Here is a 23,347-nt window from a genome sequence, read left to right on the forward strand (position 1 = left end):
CTGAAAAAACAAACAAAACAAAACAAACCCGCCCCCCCAAAAAAAACAACTTGCCCAAGATTACCTATGCAGTGAGTGAATGATGAGAATGTCAGACTCCAACACCTAGATCGCAGAGAGCAGAAAGCAGAGAGCAGGGCACCGGACAGACTGCCCATTCTTAGCTTTCGCGTGATCAGTGATTCCCACCTGGTTCCTACCACAGCTGCCTCTTACCTGGACCACTGCAGTAGCCTTCTAACTAGTCTCCCAGCTCTATCCTCCCTGCTAAGTCTAGTCTCCATTCAGGGATCCTGTAGAGCCCGAAGTCGGCTCATGTCATTCCTGTTTAGAATCCTCTATGGCTCCCATTTCTCTGTGTATAAAAGCTGACATTGACCGGGCGCGGTGGCTCACGCCTGTAATCCCAGCACTTTCGGAGGCTGAGGCGGGCGGATCACAAGGTCAGGAGATCGAGATCATCCTGGCTAACACGGTGAAACCCCGTCTCCACTAAAAATACAAAAAATTAGCCGGGCGTGGTGGTGGGCGCCTGTAGTCCCAGCTACTCGGGAGGCTGAGGCAGGAGAATGGCGTGAACCCGGGAGGCGGAGCTTGCAGTGAGCTGAGATTGTGCCACTGCGCTCCAGCCTGGGCGACAGAGCGAGACTCCATCTCAAAAAAAAAAAAAAAAAAAAAAAAAAAAGCTGACATATTGTAAGGCCTTAAGGGACATGATTCTGATCTCATCTCTTCCTTTTGTGTGTCAGCGCACTGGCCTCCTTGCTGCTCTTGGAACATCCGGACCCGGTCCTGCCTCAGGGCCTTTGCACTTTCTGTTTTCTCTGCCTGGAATGCTCTTCTACCAGATACCCTCATGCCTCGCTTCCTTGCCTCCTTCGGTCTTTGCCTGAATGTCACCTTCTCAGAGGACTGGGTGACGACCCTGTTTCAAATGGTGGCATCCCTTACTTGATGTCTTTTTTTTTTTTTTTTGACACAGAGTTTCGCTCTTGTTGCCCAGGCTGGAGTGCAGTGGTGCGGTCTTGGCTCACCACAATCTCTGCCCCCCAGGTTCAAGTGATTCTCCTCCCTCAGCCTCCTGAGTAGCTGGGACTACAGGCATGCGCCACCACACCTGGCTAATTTTGTACTTTTAGTAGAGACAGGGTTTCACCATGTTGGCCAGGATGGTCTTGATCTCTTGACCTCGTGATCTGCCCGCCTCGGCCTCCCAAAGTGCTGGGATTACAGGTGTGAGCCACCGCGCCCGGCAACCCAACTTCTTCGTAGTCTCTTTCCTCTCTCCCTACTTCATTTTTTTGTGTGGAGCACTTTTCACCTTCTTACCCACTGTGTTCCTGGTTCATTTTGTCTGTGTCTCCTCCGTTAGAATGCAAGCTTCACAGGCTGGGCGCAGTGGCACACGCCTGTAATCCCAGCACTTTGGGAGGCTGAGGTGGGTGGATCACTTGAGGTTGGGAGTTCGAGACCAGCCTGGCCAACATGGTGAAACCCCGTCTCTACTGAAAATATAAAAATTAGCCGGGGGTGGTGGTGTACACCTGTAATCTCAGCTTCTTGGGAGGCTGAGACAAGGAAATCACTTGAACCCCAGAGGTGGAGGTTGCAGTCAGCCGAGATCACACCATGTCACCAACATGATAAAACCTCATTTCTACTAAAAATACAAAAAATTAGCCAGAGTTGGTGGTGCACACCTGTAATCCCAGCTTCTTGGGAGACCAAGGCAAGAGAGTCGCTTGAAACTGGGAGGTGGAGGTTGCAGTGAGCCGAGATGATCACGCCACTGCACTCCAGCCTGGGTGACAGAGCGAGATTCCATCTTTAAAAAAAAAAATGTGGCCGGGTGTGGTGGCTCACGCCTGTAATCCCAGCACTTTGGGAGGCCGAGGCCGGCAGATCACGAGGTCAGGAGATCGATACCATCCTGGCTAACACGGTGAAACCCTGTCTGTACTAAAAATACAAAACATTAGCCGGGCGTGTTGGTGGGCGCCTGTAGTCCCAGCTACTCAGGAGGCTGAGGCAGGAGAATGGCGGGAACCAGGGAAGCGGAGCCTGCAGTGAGCCAAGATCGCGCCACTGCACTCTAGCCTGGGCAACAGAGTGAGACTCTGTCTGAAAAAAACAAAAGCAAGCTTCACGAGGGCAAAGATTTTTGTGTGATTAGTCCCCCACTTAATCTGCAGCACACGGAATTGGGTCTAGCACATAGAAAGTGTTGGAGAGATACTTGTTGAGTGAACGAGCTTTTGGCATTTGGCGCATTCGTGTGCATTATTGCTTCATTGCTTCATTCAAGATACGTTGCCTCCATGGTCTATGCTGAGTGAGGCTGGAAATCAGAGAAGGCACGTTTTTGCCTTGGATTGATGGGGATGAAGGAACAGAGAGAAAGGGATATAGTGTGGTCTGATGGCAGAGAGCCTCGGGCAGGTGTGGGTCTGAATCCTGGCTTTGCCACTTGATAATTCTGGAGATACTTATTGTGTGCTTATATCTTCTCAGTACATCATAAATGTGCGTGTGTGTGCGTGTGTGTGTATGCATAATGCTCAACACATCCTATGGAATGGGTCCTATTATCCCCATTTTTTTTTTTAATTGAGACAAGGTCTCGTTCTGTGGCCCAGGCTAGAATGCAGTGTCATAATCACAGCTCACTGCAGCCTGGACCTACTGGAGCGATCCTCCCCTCTCAGACCCTGCCTCCACTCTCCCAACCATAGGTGAGCACTACCATGCTTGGCTCATATATATATATGTGTGTGTGTGTGTGTGTGTGTATGTGTGTGTGTGTGTGTGTATATATATATATATATACATACATATATATTATACATATATATAGTAAAGATAAAATCTCCCTGTGTTGCCCAGGCTGGTCTCCAACTCCTGGGCTCATGTGATACTCCTGCCTCGTCCTCCCGAAGTGCTGGAATGACAGGCATGAGCCATCATACCCAGCTTATTGGGAGGATAAACTCAGATTGTAGAGAGTTGTCAATACAGTATCTGGCAAAGAGGAGACGCAAGGCCGGTGTTAGCAATGGCGAGGACGATGGCCTTTCTTCCCGTGCGTGCTGCAAGGGAGGACACGAGGGGCTCTGCCAAGGCCAGGAGAGGCTGCTGAGGGTCAGGACAGGCTGCTGGAGGAGGAGGGCAGGCCAGGAATCACCTTGAAGGATGAGTTTGACAGCCAGTGTCAATCCTAGAAGATAGGGGTGTTCTGGGCCATGAGACTGCCTGAGTGAAGGAGGGGGCTGCAGGGGTGGCCAGCGGGGCTAGGGCTGTGAGCTCCTGGCTACCCAGCCAGGTGGTCCTGGTGTGTGCAGCAGTGGGTGGGGGAGGTAGGGGTAGAAGGAGGGCCCTTATGCTTCTCTTTCTTTGGCTTCTGCAATTCTGTGTTCTCATCACATTCATGCCACAGGTATTTTCTGTGCTTGACCCTACCTGAGTTGGGGTTTGAGGGATGGAGCAGACCCCTTGCCCCATTGACAGAGGAGAAAACAGAGGCTCCGAGAGGGAAGTCAGTAGCCTAAGGTTACAGTGGCCCTGGGCTGTGACACAGATGCAGATCTGACTGGGCTCATTTCTTCATGAGCAAGTGGAGAAAACTATCTCATAGAAGCATTCGGTGTGGTTCCAAGGCCTCTTGGGTCTGAGGGAGGAGGGGCTGGGGGCCTGGACTCCTGGGTCTGAGGGAGGAGGAGCTGGGGACCTGGACTCCTGGGTCTGAGGGAGGAGGAACTGGGACCTGGACTCCTGGGTCTGAGGAAGGAGGGGCTGGGCCTGGACTCCTGGGTCTGAGGGAGGAGGAGCTGGGGGCCTGGACTCCTGGGTCTGAGGGAGGAGGGTCTGGGGGCCTAGACTCCTGGGTCTGAGGGAGGAGGGGCTGGGGCCTGGACTCCTGGGTCTGAGGGAGGAGGGGCTGGGGCCTGGTCTCTGGGTCTGAGGGAGGAGGGCTGGGCCTGGACTCCTGGGTCTGAGGGAGGAGGGGCTGGGGCTGGTCTCTGGGTCTGAGGGAGGAGGGGCTGGGCCTGGACTCCTGGGTCTGAGGGAGGAGGGGCTGGGCCTGGACTCCTGGGTCTGAGGAGGAGGGGCTGGGCCTGGACTCCTGGGGGGGGGGCTGGGGATCTGGGTCTGAGGGAGGAGGGCCTATCTCATTGCTTTGGGGGTGGCGCAGGCGGCCTTCCAGGCCATGGTCTGGAGCAGCAGGTGAGACCGAAACCGGAGCCTCCACCCAAGTCCCAGGGCCCAGGGCCTCTTTCCTTCTCTGGCCGCAAAGGAGGCCCCTCCTTCCCTGTAACCCACAGCAAATACCTCCCAAATACCAGTCAAAGTGTCCACCCCTGCACAGTCTGACTCAGCCAGTCCAGGGCGGAGGCAGTAAAGCCCTGTCTTGGCAAGTCACCAGGGAAATCCATCACCGAAGCCCCTCTCTCCCCCCTCTGCCTGGCTATTCTGTCATTGGTACCTGTTCTTGGGTGAGTGACAGGGCTCTGTGGTCAGGGTCTGCCTCTATGCCCAGTCTGGGATAGCTGTCTTGGGGGGCTGGCTTTTCTTCCCTCTCACCTGGGATGTCCCAGGAATGGAACAGAATTCTCCCCTGGGGCTTGAAGAGCTCACCCCCATCTCCTCCGTTATCCCCACCCCCACACCATGCAACACACGCCCTCTAGTCTGTAGGATTTGCTGACAAATGCCTATGACAGCCGCGTGTGGTGCCTCACGCCTGTTACCCAGCATTTTGGGAGGCCATCACTTGAGATCTGGAGTTCGAGACCAGCTTAGCCAACATGGTGAAACCCCATCTCTACAAAAGTAGCCGGGTGTGGTGGCGTGCACTTGTAGTCCCAGCTACTAGGGAGACTGAGGCAGGAGAATTGCTTGCACCCGGGAGGCAGAGGTTGCAGCGAGCCATTGCGCCATGCACTCCAGGCTGGGTGACTGACTGAGATTCTGACTCAAAAAAAAAAAAAAAAAAATCCCGTGACAAGGAGAAAGGTCGGGTTCCCTGGCAACGGGAGCTGAGGCATGTTCTTGAGAAGGAGGGAGGTTATAAATTAGATGGGGGCTGGGTCTCAGAGAGATATAGCTACTTACATATTCAATAATGAGGCTGACTGTGGTGTCTCACGCCTATAGTCCCAGTACTTTGGGAAGCGGAGGCAGGAGGATCCCTAGAGCCTAGGAGTTTGAAACCAGCCTGGGCAACATAGGGAGATTCCATCCCTACAAAAAAAATTTAAAAATTAGCCAGGCATAGTGGCATGCATTTGTGGTCCTAGCTGCTTGGGAGGCTGAGGTGGGAGGATTGCTTGAGCCTGGGAAGTCAAGGCTACAGTGAGCTATGATTGCACCACTGCACTCCAGCCTGGGTGACAGAGCAAGACCTTGTCTCAAAAAAAGTAGTTAATTTATTTATTCAATACGTATTTCCTGAGACAAAATGTGTGCCTTACTCTAGACCCTGCTGGTGTGCACAATTCATGGGGGATATGTGCGCTAATGGAAGTGTGGCACAGGGCAGGGGTGTCCCCAGAGAAAGCCCTAATCCAGCTTTATCGGTGGTTGTATGAGGCACAGAAGCCTTTCCTGGTTAAGGGATAAATGGATGGGGTTTCAAAGGATGAATAGGAGTTTGCCAAGGACAATGAAGCAAAGATTGACATTCTAAGCATTGGGACTGTCCTATGCAAAATCCCAAAGTGATGTAGTAGCAAATACTTAAGCACCTACAGTGTGCCAAGCATGTTTCATGTGCTGGAGATACAGAGGGGGAGGAGAAAGATGAAACCCCAGCCCTTGTGAGATTGTCATCCTAGTGGGTGTGGTGGGGAGATAAACAAGTAGACACCTGCATGAATAAGACTTTCAGATTGTGGTAAACGCTGTGGAGGAAACGAAACAGGTGAAGGAACGGAGTGACTAGGAGCAGGCAGGTGCGGCTGCTTCAGGTAGGGTGGTCAGGGAAGGAGGCGGCGTCTGAGCTTTGACCTCAATTTCGAGAATGAGCCAGGAACGCGGAGAGGATTTCAGGCAGAGGAAACCTTAGGGAGGCTAGCGGGTTAAATCTGCAGGGGTGTGGCTGGCCGGAGGAAGTGAGGTGTGAGACAGTCACGTTGATGGTGACAGCAGCAGTGACCGTAGCAGCCGAGAGGTGGCCGAATGCTTACTGTAATGGGCTGGCCGAAGCCTGAGTGTCTGGAGTTCCCAGCCCGCTTAAGGAAGGAAGGAAAACACAGGCAGCTCTAAGTGTGCGATGGGGGAGGTCTCATCGGCAGTGAGGAAGCCCAGGTGGGTCCCCTTCCCAGCTGAAAGGGGTTCGGGTAGGTTTTTCCTGGGCATTCCTCTGAGAACAGTCAGCCCTGGTGAGGGTGCGGGGAGAGGCGCTTATGGCGAAGGGAGGGTGGGTCTGGGAACCGGCCTGGCAGGAGGAGGAGGGAGACTGCTGGCGGCCAGGAGCTGTTTGTTCTCTGGGAGGGATCGTGGCGGGGCGGTTTGTGCAGCCCTTTCCTGAAACCGGAGGAGCCTGGCTCCTTCCCAGGTCTCTGAGGGATGGGTCGGGGCGGGGGTGGTGGTGACGGGGATAGGACCCCAGACAGACTTGAGTTTGGATCCTGGGTTGGAGCCGGTGACTTCACTCTCAGCTCCCTGAACATCAGGGCCGGCCTGCCTGCCTGCCTGCCTGCCTTCCTTCCTTCCTTCCTCCCTCCCTTCCTCCCTCCCTCCCTTCCCTCCCTTCCTCTCTCCCTCCCTTCCTTCCTTCCCTTCCTCCCTCCCTCCCTTCCTTCCTTCCCTTCCTCCCTCCCTCCCTTCCTTCCTTCCCTTCCTCTCTCCCTCCCTTCCTTCCTTCCCTTCCTCTCTCCCTCCCTTCCTTCCTTCCCTTCCTCCCTCCCTCCCTTCCTTCCTTCCCTTCCTCCCTCCCTCCCTTCCTTCCTTCCCTTCCTCCCTCCCTCCCTTCCTTCCCTTCCTTTCCCTTCCCTCCCTCCCTCCCTTTTTCTTTTCTTTTCTTTTTTTCTTTTCTTTTCTTTCTTGACGGAGCCTCACTCTGTCAGCCCAGGCTGGATTGCAGTGGCATGATCTTGGCTCACTGCAAGCTCTGCCTCCCGGGTTCACACCATTCTCCTGCCTCAGCCTCCCCAGTAGCTGGGACTACAGGCACCTGCCACCATGCCCGGCTAATTTTTTGTATTTTTAGTAGAGACGGGGTTTCACCATGTTAGCCAGGATGGTCTCGATCTCCTGACCTCGTGATCCACCCGCCTTGGCCTCTCGAAGTGCTGGGATTACAGGCCTGAGCCACAGCGCCCGGCCTCCTCTTTCTTCTTTTGAGACAGAATCTCGCTCTGTCACCCAGGCTGGAGTGCAGAGGTGTGGTCTCGGCTCACTGCAACCTCCACCTCCCAGGCTCAAGCGATTCTCCTGCCTCAGCCTTCCGAGTAGCTGGGACTACAGGCGTGTGCCACCATGCCCAGCTAATTTTTTGGTACTTGTAGTAGAGACAGGGTTTCACCATGTTGGCCAGGCTGGTTTCAAACCCCTGATCTCCAGTGATCTGCCTGCCTTGGCCTCTCAAAGTGCTGGGATTAAAGGCGTGAGCCACCGCGCCGGGCTGTGGAGTAGCTAAACTTCCACTGCTGAGGTCTCTCAGGTGTGTATAGGGAGAGAGAGTTTCGGGGAGAGGGAGAGACAAAGGAAAAGAGGAACAGAGAGAGAGGGAGGAAGAGAGGAAGAAAGGAAGAGAGAGAAACAGGAAGAGTGAGAGGAGAAAGAGAGGAAGGGGGAGAGAAAGAGAGAGATGGGGGAGAGAGAAAGAGAGAGAGAGAAGGAGACACAGGAGGGGAGAGAAAGAGAGAGATGGGGGAGAGAAAGAGAGAGAGAAGAGAACAGAGGGAGAGAAAGAGAGAGATGGGGGAGAGAGAAAGAGAGAGAGAGAGAAGGAGACACAGGAGGGGAGAGAAAGAGGGAGAGAGAGATGAGAGAGATATGAGAGAGAGATGAGAGACAGAAAAGACACACAGGAGGGGGAGAGAAAGAGGGAGAGATGAGAGATTGATAGCACCCAGCTAATCAATCAGTGGCTCTAGTGCCATGAGCCGGAAGGGAGGAATGGATACTGGGGAACAGTTGGTTGACTTTCCCTAGTGGGACAGTCCCTCTTTCTAGAACTACCTTTCCTATGTCCCCCGTGCTTCTCTCCAGTCCATACTCTACATCTCAGCCAGAAAAGAAGAAATTCTAAAACATGCATCTGCCCATGACCCTCCGTGACTCAACACTCTTCAGCGGTACCCAGCGCCCTCTGAGTCAATGCCAAGCTTCCTACCATGGCATTGGAGCCGCGCTCTGGGTCCTTTTACTGATGGCTCCCGCCTCATCCCTTCACCCCTCCCATACCCTGCATGCCAGCCTGGGCAGCCCCTCCCTCCTTCCACAATCTCTCTCATGCATTCCCGTCCCATGCCTTCTGCTTAAGCTGTTCCCACAGCCTGGAGTCTCCTTCCTGGCGGAAGGAAATCTTTCGGCTCACACGGCCGTGATCCCCATCATTCCCTGAAGAAAGCTTGCCCAGCTGTCCGACACAGGGACCTTCTGCCCCTCCTGAACCCTGAGTCCCCTCCGTCTTAACTGGGAGGTCACCTGCTCAGCTTGCAGGCAAGGCCACCAACACCCTCTTTTCCTGTCTTCTTTCCTACCTACCATCCTCTCCTGTCCACCCTCTGCCCCTCCTTCCCTTCTTCTCTTCTTTCCTTCTAGTTACTGAGCCACGCATGTGTTGCATGCAGCAAAGATGAATAAAATAAACCTAGAGCAATCATTCCAGTTACTATGGCCATATAACAAATTATTCTAAAACTCAGTGGCTTCAGACAAGGATCCTGTCTATTTTAGTCAAAACCCTACCATCTGCACAGGCCTTGGTGGAGGCAGCTTATCTGTGTGCCCTTTGGTGATGGCTGGGGCTGTCAAGAAGCTGGGGAGGTGCTTGGGCTGGAAAGACTCAAACGGCTGGAGTCTGGGACAACTGGAGCTCCTTGCCCCCCTTTGCTTATCTCTACACAGGATAGCTAAACTTAACTTACACTGCTGAGGCCTCTCAAGATGTGTGTAGGGAGAGAGAGTTGGGGGGAGAGGGAGAGAGAGAAGAAGAGAGAGAGGAGAGAGAGAGAGAGACAAGAAGAGAGAGAGGAAGAACAGAGAGAGGAAGAGGGAGGGAGAGGAAGAGAGAGGAGAGAGGGAGAGAGGAGAGAAAGAGACAAGAAGAGAGGAAGAAAAGAGAGAGGAAGAGAGAGGGAGAGAGGAAGACAGAAGGAGGGAGAGGGAGAGAGGAAGACAGAAGGAGGGAGAGGGAGAGAGGAAGACAGAAGGAGGGAAAGGGAGAGAGGAAGAGAAAGAGAGGAAAGAGAAAAGAAGGGAAAGAGATGAGAGAGGGAGAAAAGAGAAGACAGAGAGAGAGGCAGAGAGAGGGAGAGAGAGGGAGAGAAGACAGAGGGAGAGAGGAAGAGAAAAAGAAGGAGAGAGAGAGGGAAAGAGAGGAGAGAGAGAGAACGAGAAAGGAGAGAGAGAGAGAATGTGAATGAGAATTGGGTGCCATAAAGCCTCTGATAGGGAAAGCAAAGGGCATTGTGGGAGAATCCTCTCAGCACCTGGGACAGCACCCAATGCTGATAAGGACCTTGATAACAACCAGGAAAATGGTAAAGGGGTGGACAGCCCACCCGGAGTCCAAATAGATGTTCTAACTCCCTTGGGTGTGTCTGGGAATCAGGTAGGAGGTCCTCAGAGGAGGAATTTGCATGCATTGTTCTCTTTATAATAACCATATTAACAGCCAGCAATGTTCTGGCACTTACTATGGATTAAGTCCTTGTTATGAATGACTTCATGCCATCCTTCCAAATTCAATGACAGGTAGCTGGGCGCGGTGGCTCACACTTTGTAATCCCAGCACTTTGGGAGGCTGAGGCAGGTGGATCACCTGAGGTCTGGAGTTCGAAACTGGCCTGGCCAACATGGCAAAACCCCGTCTCTACTAAAAATACAAAAATTAGCCAGGTGTGGTGGCGAGCGCCTGTAATCCCAGCTACTCATGAGGCTGAGGCAGGAGAATCGCTTGAACCCCGGAGGCAGCGGTTGCAGTGAGCTGAGATTGCGCCACTGTGCTCCAGCCTGGGCATCGGAGAGAGACTCTCAAATGGAGCTGGTAAACTGTGGCCCACTGCTTATTTTTGTAAATAAAGTTTTATGGGAACACAGCTATGCTCACTTGTTTTCATACCATCTATGGCTGCTTCCCAGCTCCTCTGGCAGAGTAGGTGCAGCAGCCACTGTGTGGGTCACAAGGCTGAAATTATTTACTATCTGGCTGTTTGTAGAAAAAGTTTGCTAATCCCTGTCGTGGAGGTCAATGATATTAGGATTTCAGTTTACAGAAAAGGAGAAAAAGACATAGAGAAAAACAGTGTTTTTTTTTCAAGGTTGAGAAAATGAACATCTGAACCAATTGTCCATGTTATTAAATTTAAACATTTATTATTATTATTATTATTATTATTATTATTATTATTATTTATTTATTTTTTTGAGACGGAGTCTCGCTCTGTCGCCCAGGCTGGAGTGCAGTGGCGCGATCTCGGCTCACTGCAAGCTCCGCCTCCCGGGTTCCCGCCATTCTCCTGCCTCAGCCTCTCCGAGTAGCTGGGACTACAGGCGCCCGCCACCACGCCCGGCTAATTTTTTTGTATTTTTAGTAGAGACGGGGTTTCACTATGGTCTCGATCTCCTGACCTCGTGATCCTCCCGCCTCAGCCTCCCAAAGTGCTGGGATTACAAGTGTGAGCCACCGCGCCCTATTATTATTATTTTTGAGACGGGGTCTTGCTCTGTCACCCAGGCTGGGGTGCAGTGGCATGATCACGGCTCTTCATAGCCTTGACCTCCTGGGCTCAAGCAAACCTCCCATCTCAGCCTCCCAAGTAGCTGAGGCTGCAGATGTGTGCCACCAAACCTGATAATTTTTGTATTGTTTGTAGAGAGAAGGTTTTGCCGTGTTGTCCAGGCCGCTGTCAAACTCCTGGGCTCATACTATTCTCCACTTTGGCCTCCCAAAGTGCTGGGATTACAGGCATGAGCCACCATGCCCAGCCTAAAATTTTTCTTTATTTTTCGTTGTGGTAAAATATGCATAAAGTAAAATTTACCATCTTAACCATTTTAAGTGTACAATTCAGTAGTGTTAAGTATATTCACATTGTTGTGCAACCATCACCACCGTCCACCTTCAGGTCTTTTTTTATTTTGCAAAACAAACTTTATCTATTAAAAAACAGCTTCCCAGCCAGGTGCAGTGGCTCATGCCTGTAATCCCAGCACTTTGGGAGGCCGAGGCAGGTGGATCACCTGAGGACAGGAGCTCGAGACCAGCCTGGCCAACATGGTGAAACCCCATCTCTACTAAAAATACAAAAATTAGCCGGGTGTGGTGGCACCTGCCTGTAGCCCCAGCTACTCGGGAGGCTGAGGCAGGAGAATTGCTTGAACCCAGGAGGCAGAGGCTGCAGTGAGCTGAGATGGCCCACTACTCTCCAGCCTGGGTGACACAGTGAGACTCTGTCTCTCAAAAAACAAAACAAAACAAAAAAACAAATCCTGTGACTTCCCAATCTCATCTCCTCCAGCCCCTTGAGCCACCACTCTATTTTCTGTCTCTATGAGTTTGACTCCTCCAAGTGCCTCTTATACAGCATTTGGCATTGTGTAACTGGCTTAGTACGTTTGAGATGGTGAGAGCTTAAGGTCTACAGGACTAAGGTTTTTTCTTGTTTTTTTTTTTTTTTTTTTTTTTTTTTTTGACAGAATTAAACTCTGTCGCCAGGCTGGAATGCGGTAGGGCAATCTCGGCTCACTGCAACCTCCACCTCTCAAGTTCAAGTGATTCTCCTGCTTCAGCCTCCTGAGTAGCTGGGACTACAGGTGAGCGCCACCACATCCAGCTAATGTTTGTATTTTTAGTAGAGACGGGGTTTCACCATGTTGGCCAGGCTGGTCTCGATCTCCTGACCTCGTGATCCATCTGTCTTGGCCTCCCAAAGTGCTGGGATTACAGGCGTGAGCCACCGTGCCCGGCCATGGACTAAGGTCTTAAAATAGCTCTTCCTGCCTGTGTAATCTCCATTATGGCAGGGCTCATATAAGAAGATGACAGTTCATCTGATGGGGAAGAAAACTTACTCCTAGTCAGAGTGACTTGGGTTGAATTCTTCCCTGTTTCCAGCGGTGTCTGCTCCTGGCACCTCAGGCACTGTCAGGGGTAGGAGGTGGTGATCAGATATGCTCCCTGTGAGCAGTGCAAGGGGAAGCAGGTGCCCAGAGGTGCATCCCGGTTTGGTGGGGGTGACAAACATGGACAGGTGAGTGCAGGAGTGTGTGCAATACTCAATCTAAGAAAGGTAGTTCAGGCAGAGTTCACGGAAGATATCTGTGTGCAGGCCCACACATGGGGATGAGATTCTGATAATTTGGGAATGAATCAGGCCCCCAGCCCCTCCTCCCTAGGACTCAGGAGTCCAGGCACCCACCCCTCATCCGTCGGACCCAGAAGTCCATACTCCCGGCCCCTCCTCCCTTAGACTCAGGAGTCCAGGCCCCCAGCCCCTCCTCCCTCAGACCCAGGAGTCCAGGCCCCCAGCCCCTCCTCCCTCAGACCCAGGAGTCCAGGCCCCCAGCCGCCTTCTCCTGCAGGACCCCAGGAGCTTAGGTACCCACAGACTACTAAATCCTTGTTTCTGGGCATGGAAATTCTCAAATTATCCCCAAAAGTCTATGAAGAAGGTAAACACACATTTCCAGATGAGAGAATAGGCTGATATAGTTGAAAGACACACAGAGGGTCACAGTCTGGAATTGACAGTGGTGGGATTCGAACCTATTTCACTCCAGAACTGCGTCGCGCCTTATACGGTGCGGCAAGTGTGACGTCATTCGAACAAACCATAGGCCCCGCCCCCGGACGCAGCCACGCCCACAGGCTCCTGAAACCACCACTCCCAGCTGTGACAGCGCTCAGGACCGATGCTCATAGGTCCCGCCCCCGGGATCCCCGCCCCCTCGGCCCGCGCCCCGCCCCTCGCAGCCCAGTTCCGGAACCCGCGGGCCCAGCCGCGCCTGCGCCTCCGCTCGTGCGTGGCTGCGTCGCGCGCTCTTACTCGGAGCTGCAGAGGCGGCTGGTGTGCCGCAAGCTCCGCGCCGACCCCTGACCCCTGTCCCCGGCCGGGCATGAGCCGCTACCTGCTGCCGCTGTCGGCGCTCGGCACGGTAGCAGGCGCCGCCGTGCTGCTCAAGTGAGTACATTCTAGCCCCGCGTGTGCGGTCAAGGCGGGCCCCCCGCGCAGGGGCCGGGAAGGCGGCGGAGACCCCCGCCCCTCGCACCCGGGTCCAGGCCCCGTAGCTCCCGACCCGCAGGGCCCGCCCGGAGTGGGGCAAACCTGCGCTCTGACCGGCCAGGTCACCGGCCCAAGGTCACTCGGAGGGAAGGGCGAGCCTGGGCCCTTGTAAACGTTGCTTTCCTTCCAGACTTTTAAACTCTTTATTTTGTTGTTTTGTATTATTTATTTGTTCGTTTATTTTTAAAGGCAGAATCTGGCCCTGTCACCCAGGCTGGAGTGCGGTGGCGCGATCTTGGCTCACTGCAGCCTTGACCTCCTGGGCTCAGGTGATCCTCTCACCTTAGCGTCCCCAGGAGCTGAGACCACAGGCGCGCCACTACGCCCGGCTAATTTTTGTATTTTTAGTAGAGACGGGGTTTTGCCATGTTGGCCAGGCTGGTCTCAAACACCTGCCCTCGGGTGATCCGCCCGCCTCGGCCTCCCAGAGTGCTGGGATTACAGGTGTGAGCCACTTCGCCCAGCCTACTTAGTTTACTTTCTTAAAAATTAGCCTCAGTGGCTGGTGACCACTGTATTGCATGGTGCCCTTCTCTCCTGTGGGTGCAGTGCTGTTTACCTGCCCAGTCTCCTGTTGCTGGACACTGTCTTGTTTCCAGCGTTAGCCTCTGTGGGACATGGGTGTGGTGGGCAGAGTCCTGGCTCCGCAGAGGGGTCCACGTCCTAATCCTCAGAACGTGTGACTACATTACCTCACGTGTGAGAGGTTCTTGCTGATGTGTTAAGTGAAGGATCTTTTTTTTTTTTTTTTGAGACAGAGTTTCACTGTTGTTGCCCAGGCTGGAGTGCGATGGCACGACCTTGGCTCACCGCAACCTCCACCTCCCGGGTTCAAGCGATTGTCCGGCCTCAGCCTCCTGAGTAGCTGGGATTACAGGCATGTGCCACCACGCCTGCCTAATTTTGTATTTTTAGTAGAGACGAGGTTTCTCCATGTTGGTCAGGCTGGTCTTGAGCTCCCGACCAAAGGTGATCTGCCCACCTTGGCCTCCCAAAGTGCTGGGGTTACAGGCATGAGCCACCGTGCCTGGTCAAGTGAAGGATCTTATGATTATCATGTAGTCTTTTTTTTTTTTTTTTGGAGACAGGGTCTCTCTGTCACCCAGGCTGGAGTGCAGTCATGCTGTCACAGCTCACTGCAGCCTCAACCTCCCTGGGCTCAGGTGGTCCTCCCACCCCAGCCTCCCAAGTAGCTGAGTCTACAGGTGCGCACCACCGAGCCCTGCTAATTTTTGTATTTTTAGTAGAGATGGGGTGTCAGCACGTTGGCCATGGCTGGTCTCGAACTCCTGACCTCAAGTGATCCTCCGGCCTTGGCCTCCCAGAGTGCTGGGATTACAGGTGTGAGGCACTGTGCCGGGCCTGCCTTGTAGTCTTATAGGGTCCTTATAAGAGGGAGCAGGAGGCTCAGTCAGAGGGGAGATGGAAGATAGAAGGAGAGGTTGTCGGGTGTAGTGGCTCACGCCTGTAATCGCAGCACTTTGGGAGGCCAAGGCAGGCGGATCACAAGGTCAGGAGTTTGAGACCAGCCTGACCAACATGGTAAAACTCCGTCTCTACTAAAAATACAAAAGAAATTAGCCAGGTGTGGTGGCTTGTGCTTGTAATCCCAGCCAAGGCAGGAGAATTGCTTGAACCTGTGGCAGGAGAATTGCTTGAACCTGTGGCAGGAGAATTGCTTGAACCTGTGAGGCGAAGGTTACAGTGAGCCGAGATTGTGCCACTGCACTCCAGCCTGGGCGACAGAGCGAGACTCTGTCTCAAAAAAATAAATAAGTAATAAATAAATAAAGGAGAGGTTCCGGTGAGGATGCAGTTTGAAGATGGAGGCGGGGCCAAGAGTGGAGGAATGTGGTGGTCTGTAGGAGCTGGAAGTGGGTTCTCCCTTAGGGCCTCCAGACGGAACCTGACTCTACCAACACCTTGATTTATTCCAGTGAGACGTATTTTGGACTCTTGACCTGCCGAACTGGAGGAAGATGCACTTATGTGGTTTTAAGCCACTAAGTTTGTGGTAATGCGTACGGCAGCCATGGGAATCTCATGCAGCAGGCATTTTAAATTTAAATTTTTTTGAGACAGTCTCGTCTGTTGCCCAGGCTGGCACCATTTCGACTCACTGCAACCTCTGCCTTCCAGGTTCAAGCAATTCTCGTGCCTCAGCCCCCCGAGTAGCTGAGATCACAGGTGTGCGCCACCACGCCTGTGAAGGGGTGGCCTGCCCCTCCACACCTGTGGGTATTTCTAGTCGGGTGGGACGAGAGACTGAGAAAAGAAAGAGACACAGAGACAAAGTACAGAGAAACAACAGTGGGCCCAGGGGACCGGCACCTGCACCGGCCTCGATGAGTTCCCTCAGTTTTTATTGGTTATTATTTTCATTATTTCAGCAAAAAGGAATGTAGTAGGAGAGCAGGGTGATAATAAGGAGAAGGTCAGCAAGAAACATGTGAGCAAAAGAATCTATGTCATAATGAAGTTCAAGGGAAGGTACTATGCCTGGATGTGCACGTAAGCCAGATTTCTGTTTCTCTCCACCCAAACATCTCAGCGGAGTAAAGAATAACAAGGCAGCATTGCTGCAAACATGTCTCACCTCCCACCATAGGGCGGTTTTTCTCCTATCTCAGGATGATCAAATGTACAATCGGGTTTTATACCGAGACGTTCAGTTCCCAGGGGCAGGCAGGAGACAGTGGCCTTCCTCTATCTCAACTGCAAGAGGCTTTTCTCTTTTACTAATCCTCCTCAGCACAGACCCTTTACGGGTGTCGGGCTGGGGGTCGGTCAGGTCTTTCTCATCCCACGAGGCCATATTTCAGACTATCACATGGGGAGAAACCTTGGACAACACCCCGCTTTCCAGGGCAGAGGTCCCTGCGGCTTTCCACAGTGCATTGTGCCCCTGGTTTATTGAGACTAGAGAATGGCGATGACTTCTACCAAGTACACTGCCTGTAAACATTTTTGTTAACAAGGCACGTCCTGCACAGCCCTGGATCCCTTCAACCTTGATTCCATACAGCACGTGTTTTTGTGAGCTTCAGGTTGGGTCAAAGCGGCTGGGGCGAAGCTACAAATGAACAACCTCTCAGCGAAGCAATTGTTTAAAGTACAGAGCTTTTTCAAAATGGAGTCTCTTATGTCTTTCCTTTCTGTATAGACACAGTAACAGTCTGATCTCTCTTTTCCCTACACGCCTGGCTAATTTTTGTATTTTTAGTAGAGACGGGGGTCTCGCCATGTTTGCCAGGCTGGACTTGAACTCCTGACCTCAAGTGATCTGCCCCCGCCCCCCAAAACTTCGGCCTCCCAAAGTGCTGGGATTACAGGCGCGAGCCACCTCGCCTGGCCGGGAATCTCATGCAGTGAGCATTTAGAAAATAACGAGTGTCACTTGCTGAAGGCGTTCCACACACCATACATGGGTGGAGCCATTTGTGGAGAACGTGACAGAGATCCCATGGTGTGATGTGATGTTGTCTGTGTTTCAGTTGGGGTACGTGAGTGAGCTCAGACAGGTTTGCCTGAGATCATTCAGTCAGGGGCACGTGGAGTGAGTGGGCAGACAGGACTGACCGTGCCGCTTCTCACCCTCAGGGACTATGTCACCGGTGGGGCTTGCCCCAGCAAGGCCACCATCTCTGGGAAGACGGTCATCGTGACGGGCGCCAACACAGGCATTGGGAAGCAGACCGCCTTGGAACTGGCCAGGAGAGGTAAAATCTCCCCTGCTTTGGCTCTCAGAGAGATATCTGCACATCCATGCTCATTGCAGCATTATTCACTGTCCAGAAGTGGAAGGAACCCAGGCACTCATCCACAGATGAACAGGGAAACAGAATGTGGCCTCTATAGACAGGGGCATATGATTCAGCCTTAAAAAGGAAGGGCATTCTGGCTGGGCGCAGTGGCACATGCCTGTAATCTCAGCACTTTGGGAGGCCGAGGCTGGCGGTCACAAGGTCAGGAGTTCGAGACCAGCCTAACCAAAATGGTGAAGCCCCGTCTCTACTAAAAATACAAAAATTAGCCAGGAGTTGTGGCGGGCACCTGTAGTCCCAGCTACTTGGGAGGCTGAAGCAGGAGAATCGCTTGAACCTGAGAGGCAGAGGTTGCAGTGAGCCGAGATGGCGCCACTGCACTCAAGGCTGGGTAACATAGCGAGACTCAAAAACAAAACAAAGCAAAACAAAACAAACCAAAAAAAGGGCATTGAAACAGATGAACCTTGAGGACATTCTACGAAGTGAAATAAGCTGGTCGACAGAAGAGCAAATACTGTATGATTCCACTTACAGGAGCTACCTAGAGTTAAATTCAGAGAGAGAGAAGTTTGAATGGTGCTTGCCAGGGGTCGGGAGGGGAGGGGAGAATGGGGAGTTATTGTTTAATGGAAACAGAAGTTTAGTTTGGGAAGATGAAACAGTTTTGAGAGATGGATGGTTGTAATGATTGCACAACATTAGGAATTATTATTATTATTATTATTTTTTGAGATGGAGTTTTGCTCATGTTGCCCAGGCTGGAGTGCAGTGGCGTGATCTTGGCTCACTGCAACCTCCGCCTCCTGGGTTCAAGCGATTCTCCTGCCTCAGCCACCCGAGTAGCTGGGATTACAGGCATGCAGCACCACACCCAGCTAAGTTTGTATTGTGTTGGCCAGGCTGGTCTTGAACTCCTGACCTCAGGTGATCCACCTGCCTTGGTCTCCCAAAGTGCTGGGATTACAGGTGTGAGCCACCGTGCCCAGCCCAGCCATAAATGTTTTTAATACCAATGAACTGGACACTTAAAAATGGCTAAGAGGGCAGGTCTCGGTGGCTCACATCTATAATTCCAGCACTTTTAGAGGCTGAGGCAGGAGGATCACTTGAGGCCAGGGGTTCCAGACCAGCCTGGACACCATAGCAACACCCCCATCTCTACCAGAATTAGCCAGGCATGCCGGCACAGGTGGTGCCTGTAGTCCCAGCCTAGGGCTTGAAGGCTGAGTGAGCTATGATGGTGCCAGCACTCCAGCTGCGGCAGCAGAGTGAGACTGACTCAAAAAAAAAAAAAGAATAAACAAAAAAGGGGGTTAAGATGATAAATTTTAAGTGATTTGTATTTTACCACAACAAAAAAAATTGGAGGCTGGGCATTGTGGCTTATTTGTAATCCCAGTACTTTGGGAGGCTGCGGAGCGGATCACCTGAGGTCAAAAGTTCAAGACTAGCTTGGCTAACGTGGTGAAACCCCTGTCTCTACTAAAAATACAAAAAAAAAAAAAATTAGCTAGTTGTGGTGGCAGGCGCCTGTAATCCCAGCTACTCGGGAGGCTGAGGTGGGAGAATTGCTTGAACCCAGGAGAGGTGGAGGTTGCAGTGAGCCGAGATTGCACCACTGCACTCCAGCCTGGGTGACAGAGTGAGACTCCATCTAAAAAAAAAAAAAAAAAAATCCTCTTGCCTTGGCCTCCCAAAGTGCTGGAATTACAGGTGTGAGCCACTGTGCCTGACCAATTCAGTGATGTTTAGTATAGTCACAGTGATGCAACCATCTTTAAAATCAATCTTAGAACATCTGTTACCCTAGAAAGAAACCTTGCTCACTTTAACTATCGAGCTGTAATTCCCTCTCCCCACCCCCAGCCCTAGAAAACCAGTAATCTATTTTCTTTCTCTATGGATTTGCCTGTTCTGGGCATTTCATAGGTGTGAAATCATATACATAGAATTCATGTAAGTGGGATTGTACGCTGTCTGGTCTTTCGTGTCTGGTTTCTTTCCCCGAGCACAGTGTTTCTGACGGTCATCCTTGCTGTAGCATGAGCCAGTGCTTCACTCCTTTTCACGGCCGTCTAATATTCCATCTCTGTGGATGGACCACATTTTGTTGTCCCTTCATCCACAGATGGACGTTTGGTTGCTTCTACCTTCTGGCTCTTGTGAAGAATGCCGCAGTGAACATTGGTGCACGTGTTTTTGTGTAGACGTATGTTTTCATTTCTCTGAGGTCAGTACCCAGGAGTGGATTATTAATTTAAATCTTTTTCCATCCTGGGTTTTCAGGAGGCAACATCATCCTGGCCTGCCGAGACATGGGGAAGTGTGAGGCGGCGGCGAAGTACATCCGTGGGGAGACCCTCAATCACCACGTCAACACCCGGCACCTGGACTTGGCTTCCCTCAAGTCCATCCGAGAGTTTGCAGCGAAGATCATTGAAGGTAGGAGAACGCTGGCCATGTGGGGTGAGGACTGGGATAGGCAGCTCCCAGGGCCAGGCTCTGAGAAGTGAACGAAGCAAGCAAACTTTAGAGCAGAGTTTTGGCAAACTATGGGTTAGGGGCCAAATCCAGTTGCTGCCTTTTTTTGTACAGCCTGCAAGCAATGACTTTGTTTATTTATTTATTATTATTATTATTCTTTTGAGAGGGAGTCTCACGCTGTTGGCCAGGCTGGAGGGCAACGGCGCGATCTTGGCTCACTGTAACGTCTGCCTCCTGAGTAGCTGGGATCAAGGTGCCTGCTACCACACCCAGCTAATTTTTGTATTTTTAGTAGAGACGGGGTTTCACCACGTTGGCCAGGCTGGTCTGGAACTCCGGACCTCACGTGATCTGCCTGCCTCAGCCTCCCAAAGTGCTGGGATTACAGGTGTGAGCCACCACGCCCGGCCTGAATAATTAGTTAGTTTGAGACAGGGTCTGTCACCCAGGCTGGAGTGCAGTGGTGCAAACACGGCTCCCTGCCGCCTTGACCTCCTGGGCTCAGGTGATCCTCCTGCCTCAGACTCCTGAGTAGCTGGGGCTATGGAAGCACACCACTGCACCTGGCTTTTTTTTTTTGAGACAAAGTCTTGCTCTGTCACTCAGGCTGGAGTGCAGTGATGCAGTCATGGCTCACTGCAGTGTCAACCTGCTGGGCTCAAGTGATCCTCCCACTTCAGCCTCCCAAGTAGCTGGGAGTACAGGCTTATGCCACCACACACAGCTAATTATTGTTTTTTTGTTTTGTTTTGTTTTTAGAGCTGGGGTTTCACCATGTTGGTCAGGCTGGTCTCAAACTCCTGGGCTCAAGTGATCCTCCCAGGTCAGCCTCCCACAGTGCTGGGATTACAGGCATGAGCCACTGCACCCGACCTTATTAAGCATTTATTGATCAAGTGCCTTCCCCACCATGGTTAAAGAAATACGTGTTTGTTATGGGACATTTATAAAATACTGCAGTGTAAAGAAGACAGAACTGGCTGGGCACGGTGGCTCACGCCTGTAATTCCAGCACTTTGGGAGGCTGAGGCAGGTGGATCACTTGAGGTCAGGAGTTCAAGACCAGCCTGGCCAACATGGTGAAACCCTGTCTGTACTAAAAATACAAAAATTAGCCAGGCGTGGTGGTGCACACTTGTAATCCCAGCTACTCAGGGTGCTGAGGCAGGAGAATTGCTTGAACCCGGGAGGCGGAGGTTGCAGTGAGCTGAGATTGTGCCACTGCACTCCAGCCTGGGTGACAGAGTGAGACTCTGTCTCAATAAAAGAGAACTAAACACCTTTGATCTGCACCAACCCCAGGAGAATCACTTTTATGGATTTCTTTCTAGTCTTGTTTCTAATAGGTTCGTGTGTGTGTATTTATGTATTTTTATGTAAAACTGGGACCATCCTCTAGCTTTTCTATTGTTGTTCATCTTTAAATAGACTCAAGAATACATTAAAATTATATATTTATTGTTTAGTTGACATGTACACTTGTATATATTATGTACAACATGATGTACATTGTATACATTGTAGAATGGCTAAATCAAGTTAATTAACGTATGTATCACCTCAAATACTTACCTGTTTTTGTGGTGACCACATTTAAAATCTCTTCTCTTAGGACTGCTTGAGCTCAGGAGTTAGAGACCAGCCTAGGAAGCATAGTGAGACCTTGTGTGTACCAAAGATTAAAAAAAAAAAAATTAGCCGGGCATCCTGGCATGTGCCTATAGTCCCAGCTACTCAGGAGGCTGAGGCAGGAGGATCACTTGAGCCCGGGAGTTCAAGGCTGCAGTGAGCCGTGTTTGCACCACTGCACTCTAACCTGGACGACAGAGCAAGACCTTTTTTTTTGAGACGGAGTCTTGCTTTGTCACCCAGGCTAGAGTGCAATGACACAATCTCAGCTCACTGCAACCTCCACCTCCTGGGCTCAAGCGATTCTCCTGCCTCAGCCTCCCAAGACTATAGGTGTGTGCCACCATGCCCGGCTAATTTTTATATTTTTAGTAGAGATGGGGTTTCACTATGTTGGTCAGGCTGGTCTCGAACTCCTGACCTTGTGATCTGTCCGCCTCAGCCTCCCAAAGTGCTGGGATTACAGGCGTGAGCCACCACGCCCAGCTGCTTTGTTTCTTTTCTAGTCTGGCACTGAAGGGGCCAAAGCTTTCTTGTTCAGAGTCAATGTGCCCCGCTCAGTAAATGGGTACTCAGGAAATGAACAAGGAAAGAGGGAGTTGTGGGACCTCATTTATTTAGCAGACGTGATCTCAGACCTGACCAGGTGCTGGAGGTGTGAGATGAACCAGAGCTGTCCTTGTGCCACTCACAGCCATAGGGAGGCAGGTGCAGGTGTAGGTTTGTTCGTTCATTCGTTCGTTCATTCATTCATTCATTCATTCATTCATATTGAGCCCCTGCTGTGCCCTTGGGGATCAAGAAAGAGCCGGCGCTGTTGTGGAGGTGAGAGGCACTATGGTGAGATCACAAAGAACAGTGAGAGGGCAATGCCTCAGTCTCAGAGGTGGATGAACATTTATTAAGCACCTGCTGTGTACCAGGTACAGCACTGTCACCTTCATGCACACTGTCCCAGGCAGTCCCACCCAGGGCGCCTCTGATCTTGTCTCTGGCTTGTGGAGACAGGTGTCCAGAGCACTGAGGTCCCTGAGACAGTGCAGGGCCTTGTGGGCAGCGAGGACCCAGGCTGGACACACTTGGGCAGGTGATGCCTCCTCTCTTAGCCACACGTTCCTCTTCCGGGAAATGGAATAATAATTCTATTTTCTGGGATTCTCTAGAAGATTTTTTTTTTTTTTTTTTTTTTTGAGACAGTGTCTTGCTCTGTCGCTCAGGCTGGAGAGCAGTGGCGCATCTTGGCTCACTGCAAGCTCCGCCTCCCGGGTTTACGCCATTCTCCTGCCTCAGCCTCCTGAGTGGTGGGGACTACAGGCGCCCGCCACCTTGCCCGGCCAATTTTTTATATTTTTTAGTAGAGACGGGGTTTCACCGTGTTAGCCAGGATGGTCTCAATCTCCTGACCTCATGATCCGCCTGCCTCGGCCTCCCAAAGTGCTGGGATTACAGGTGTGAGCCACCGCGCCAGGCCTCGCTAGAGGATTAAGTAAAGCTGTGTCTGTGACTTTTTTTTAGCAAATCAAGTACCAGCTTCTTGGTGTTTTCCTAAGATCAACAGCCAGGAATAAAGACATCAGTGGATTTAAAAATAGTGAAGATGGTACATTTTATGTGGTGTGTATTCTTCCACATTTGGGCAGGCCAGGTGCAGTGGCTCACACCTGTCTTCCTGGCACTTTGGGAGACAGAAGTTTTGGGAAGATCACAGTTTGTGAGATGACACCCTGACAGAGCTGGAAGCTGTAGCTCTTTCCAGCTCCAGACTAGAAAGAACACAAAGCAAAGAGCCCCAGGAAGCAGGTACCCACAGCCTTGTTTATCAGGGAGTTTGAGATCAGTCTGGGCAACATAGCAAGACCTCATCTCTACAAAAAATACAAAACAATTAGGCAGGCTTGTGGGCGTGGTGGCTCACGCCTGTAATCCCAGCACTTTGGGAGGCTGAGGCGGGCGGATCACAAGGTCAGGAGATCGAGACCATCCTGGCTAACACGGTGAAACCCTGTGTCTACTAAA

General features: G+C 51.8%; 1 protein-coding gene across 5 annotated transcripts in view; it reads left to right on the top strand.

Annotated features, from left to right (window-relative positions):
* The first annotated feature begins 11,947 nt into the window (after positions 1-11,947).
* Positions 11,948-23,347, top strand: part of RDH13 (retinol dehydrogenase 13) — a 30,263-nt gene continuing 18,863 nt past the window's right edge. For 4 of the 5 annotated variants that reach the window (XR_004031905.1, XR_004031903.1, XR_004031904.1 and 1 more), the window contains exons 1-3: positions 12,913-13,349; positions 17,052-17,170; positions 19,505-19,660. Coding sequence is in view for 1 of the 5 variants with exons in the window: in XM_030819623.1 (XP_030675483.1) it covers positions 13,081-13,349; positions 17,052-17,170; positions 19,505-19,660 (544 nt within the window). In the remaining 4 variants the exon portion in view is untranslated. Of the gene's footprint in view, positions 11,983-12,912; positions 13,350-17,051; positions 17,171-19,504; positions 19,661-23,347 lie in introns of those variants that run through there. The other variant, XR_004031906.1, reaches the window with a different exon arrangement.

Source organism: Nomascus leucogenys, chromosome 10 (genome assembly GCF_006542625.1).
Source record: "Nomascus leucogenys isolate Asia chromosome 10, Asia_NLE_v1, whole genome shotgun sequence".
In the NCBI taxonomy this organism is placed as follows: domain Eukaryota; kingdom Metazoa; phylum Chordata; class Mammalia; order Primates; family Hylobatidae; genus Nomascus; species Nomascus leucogenys.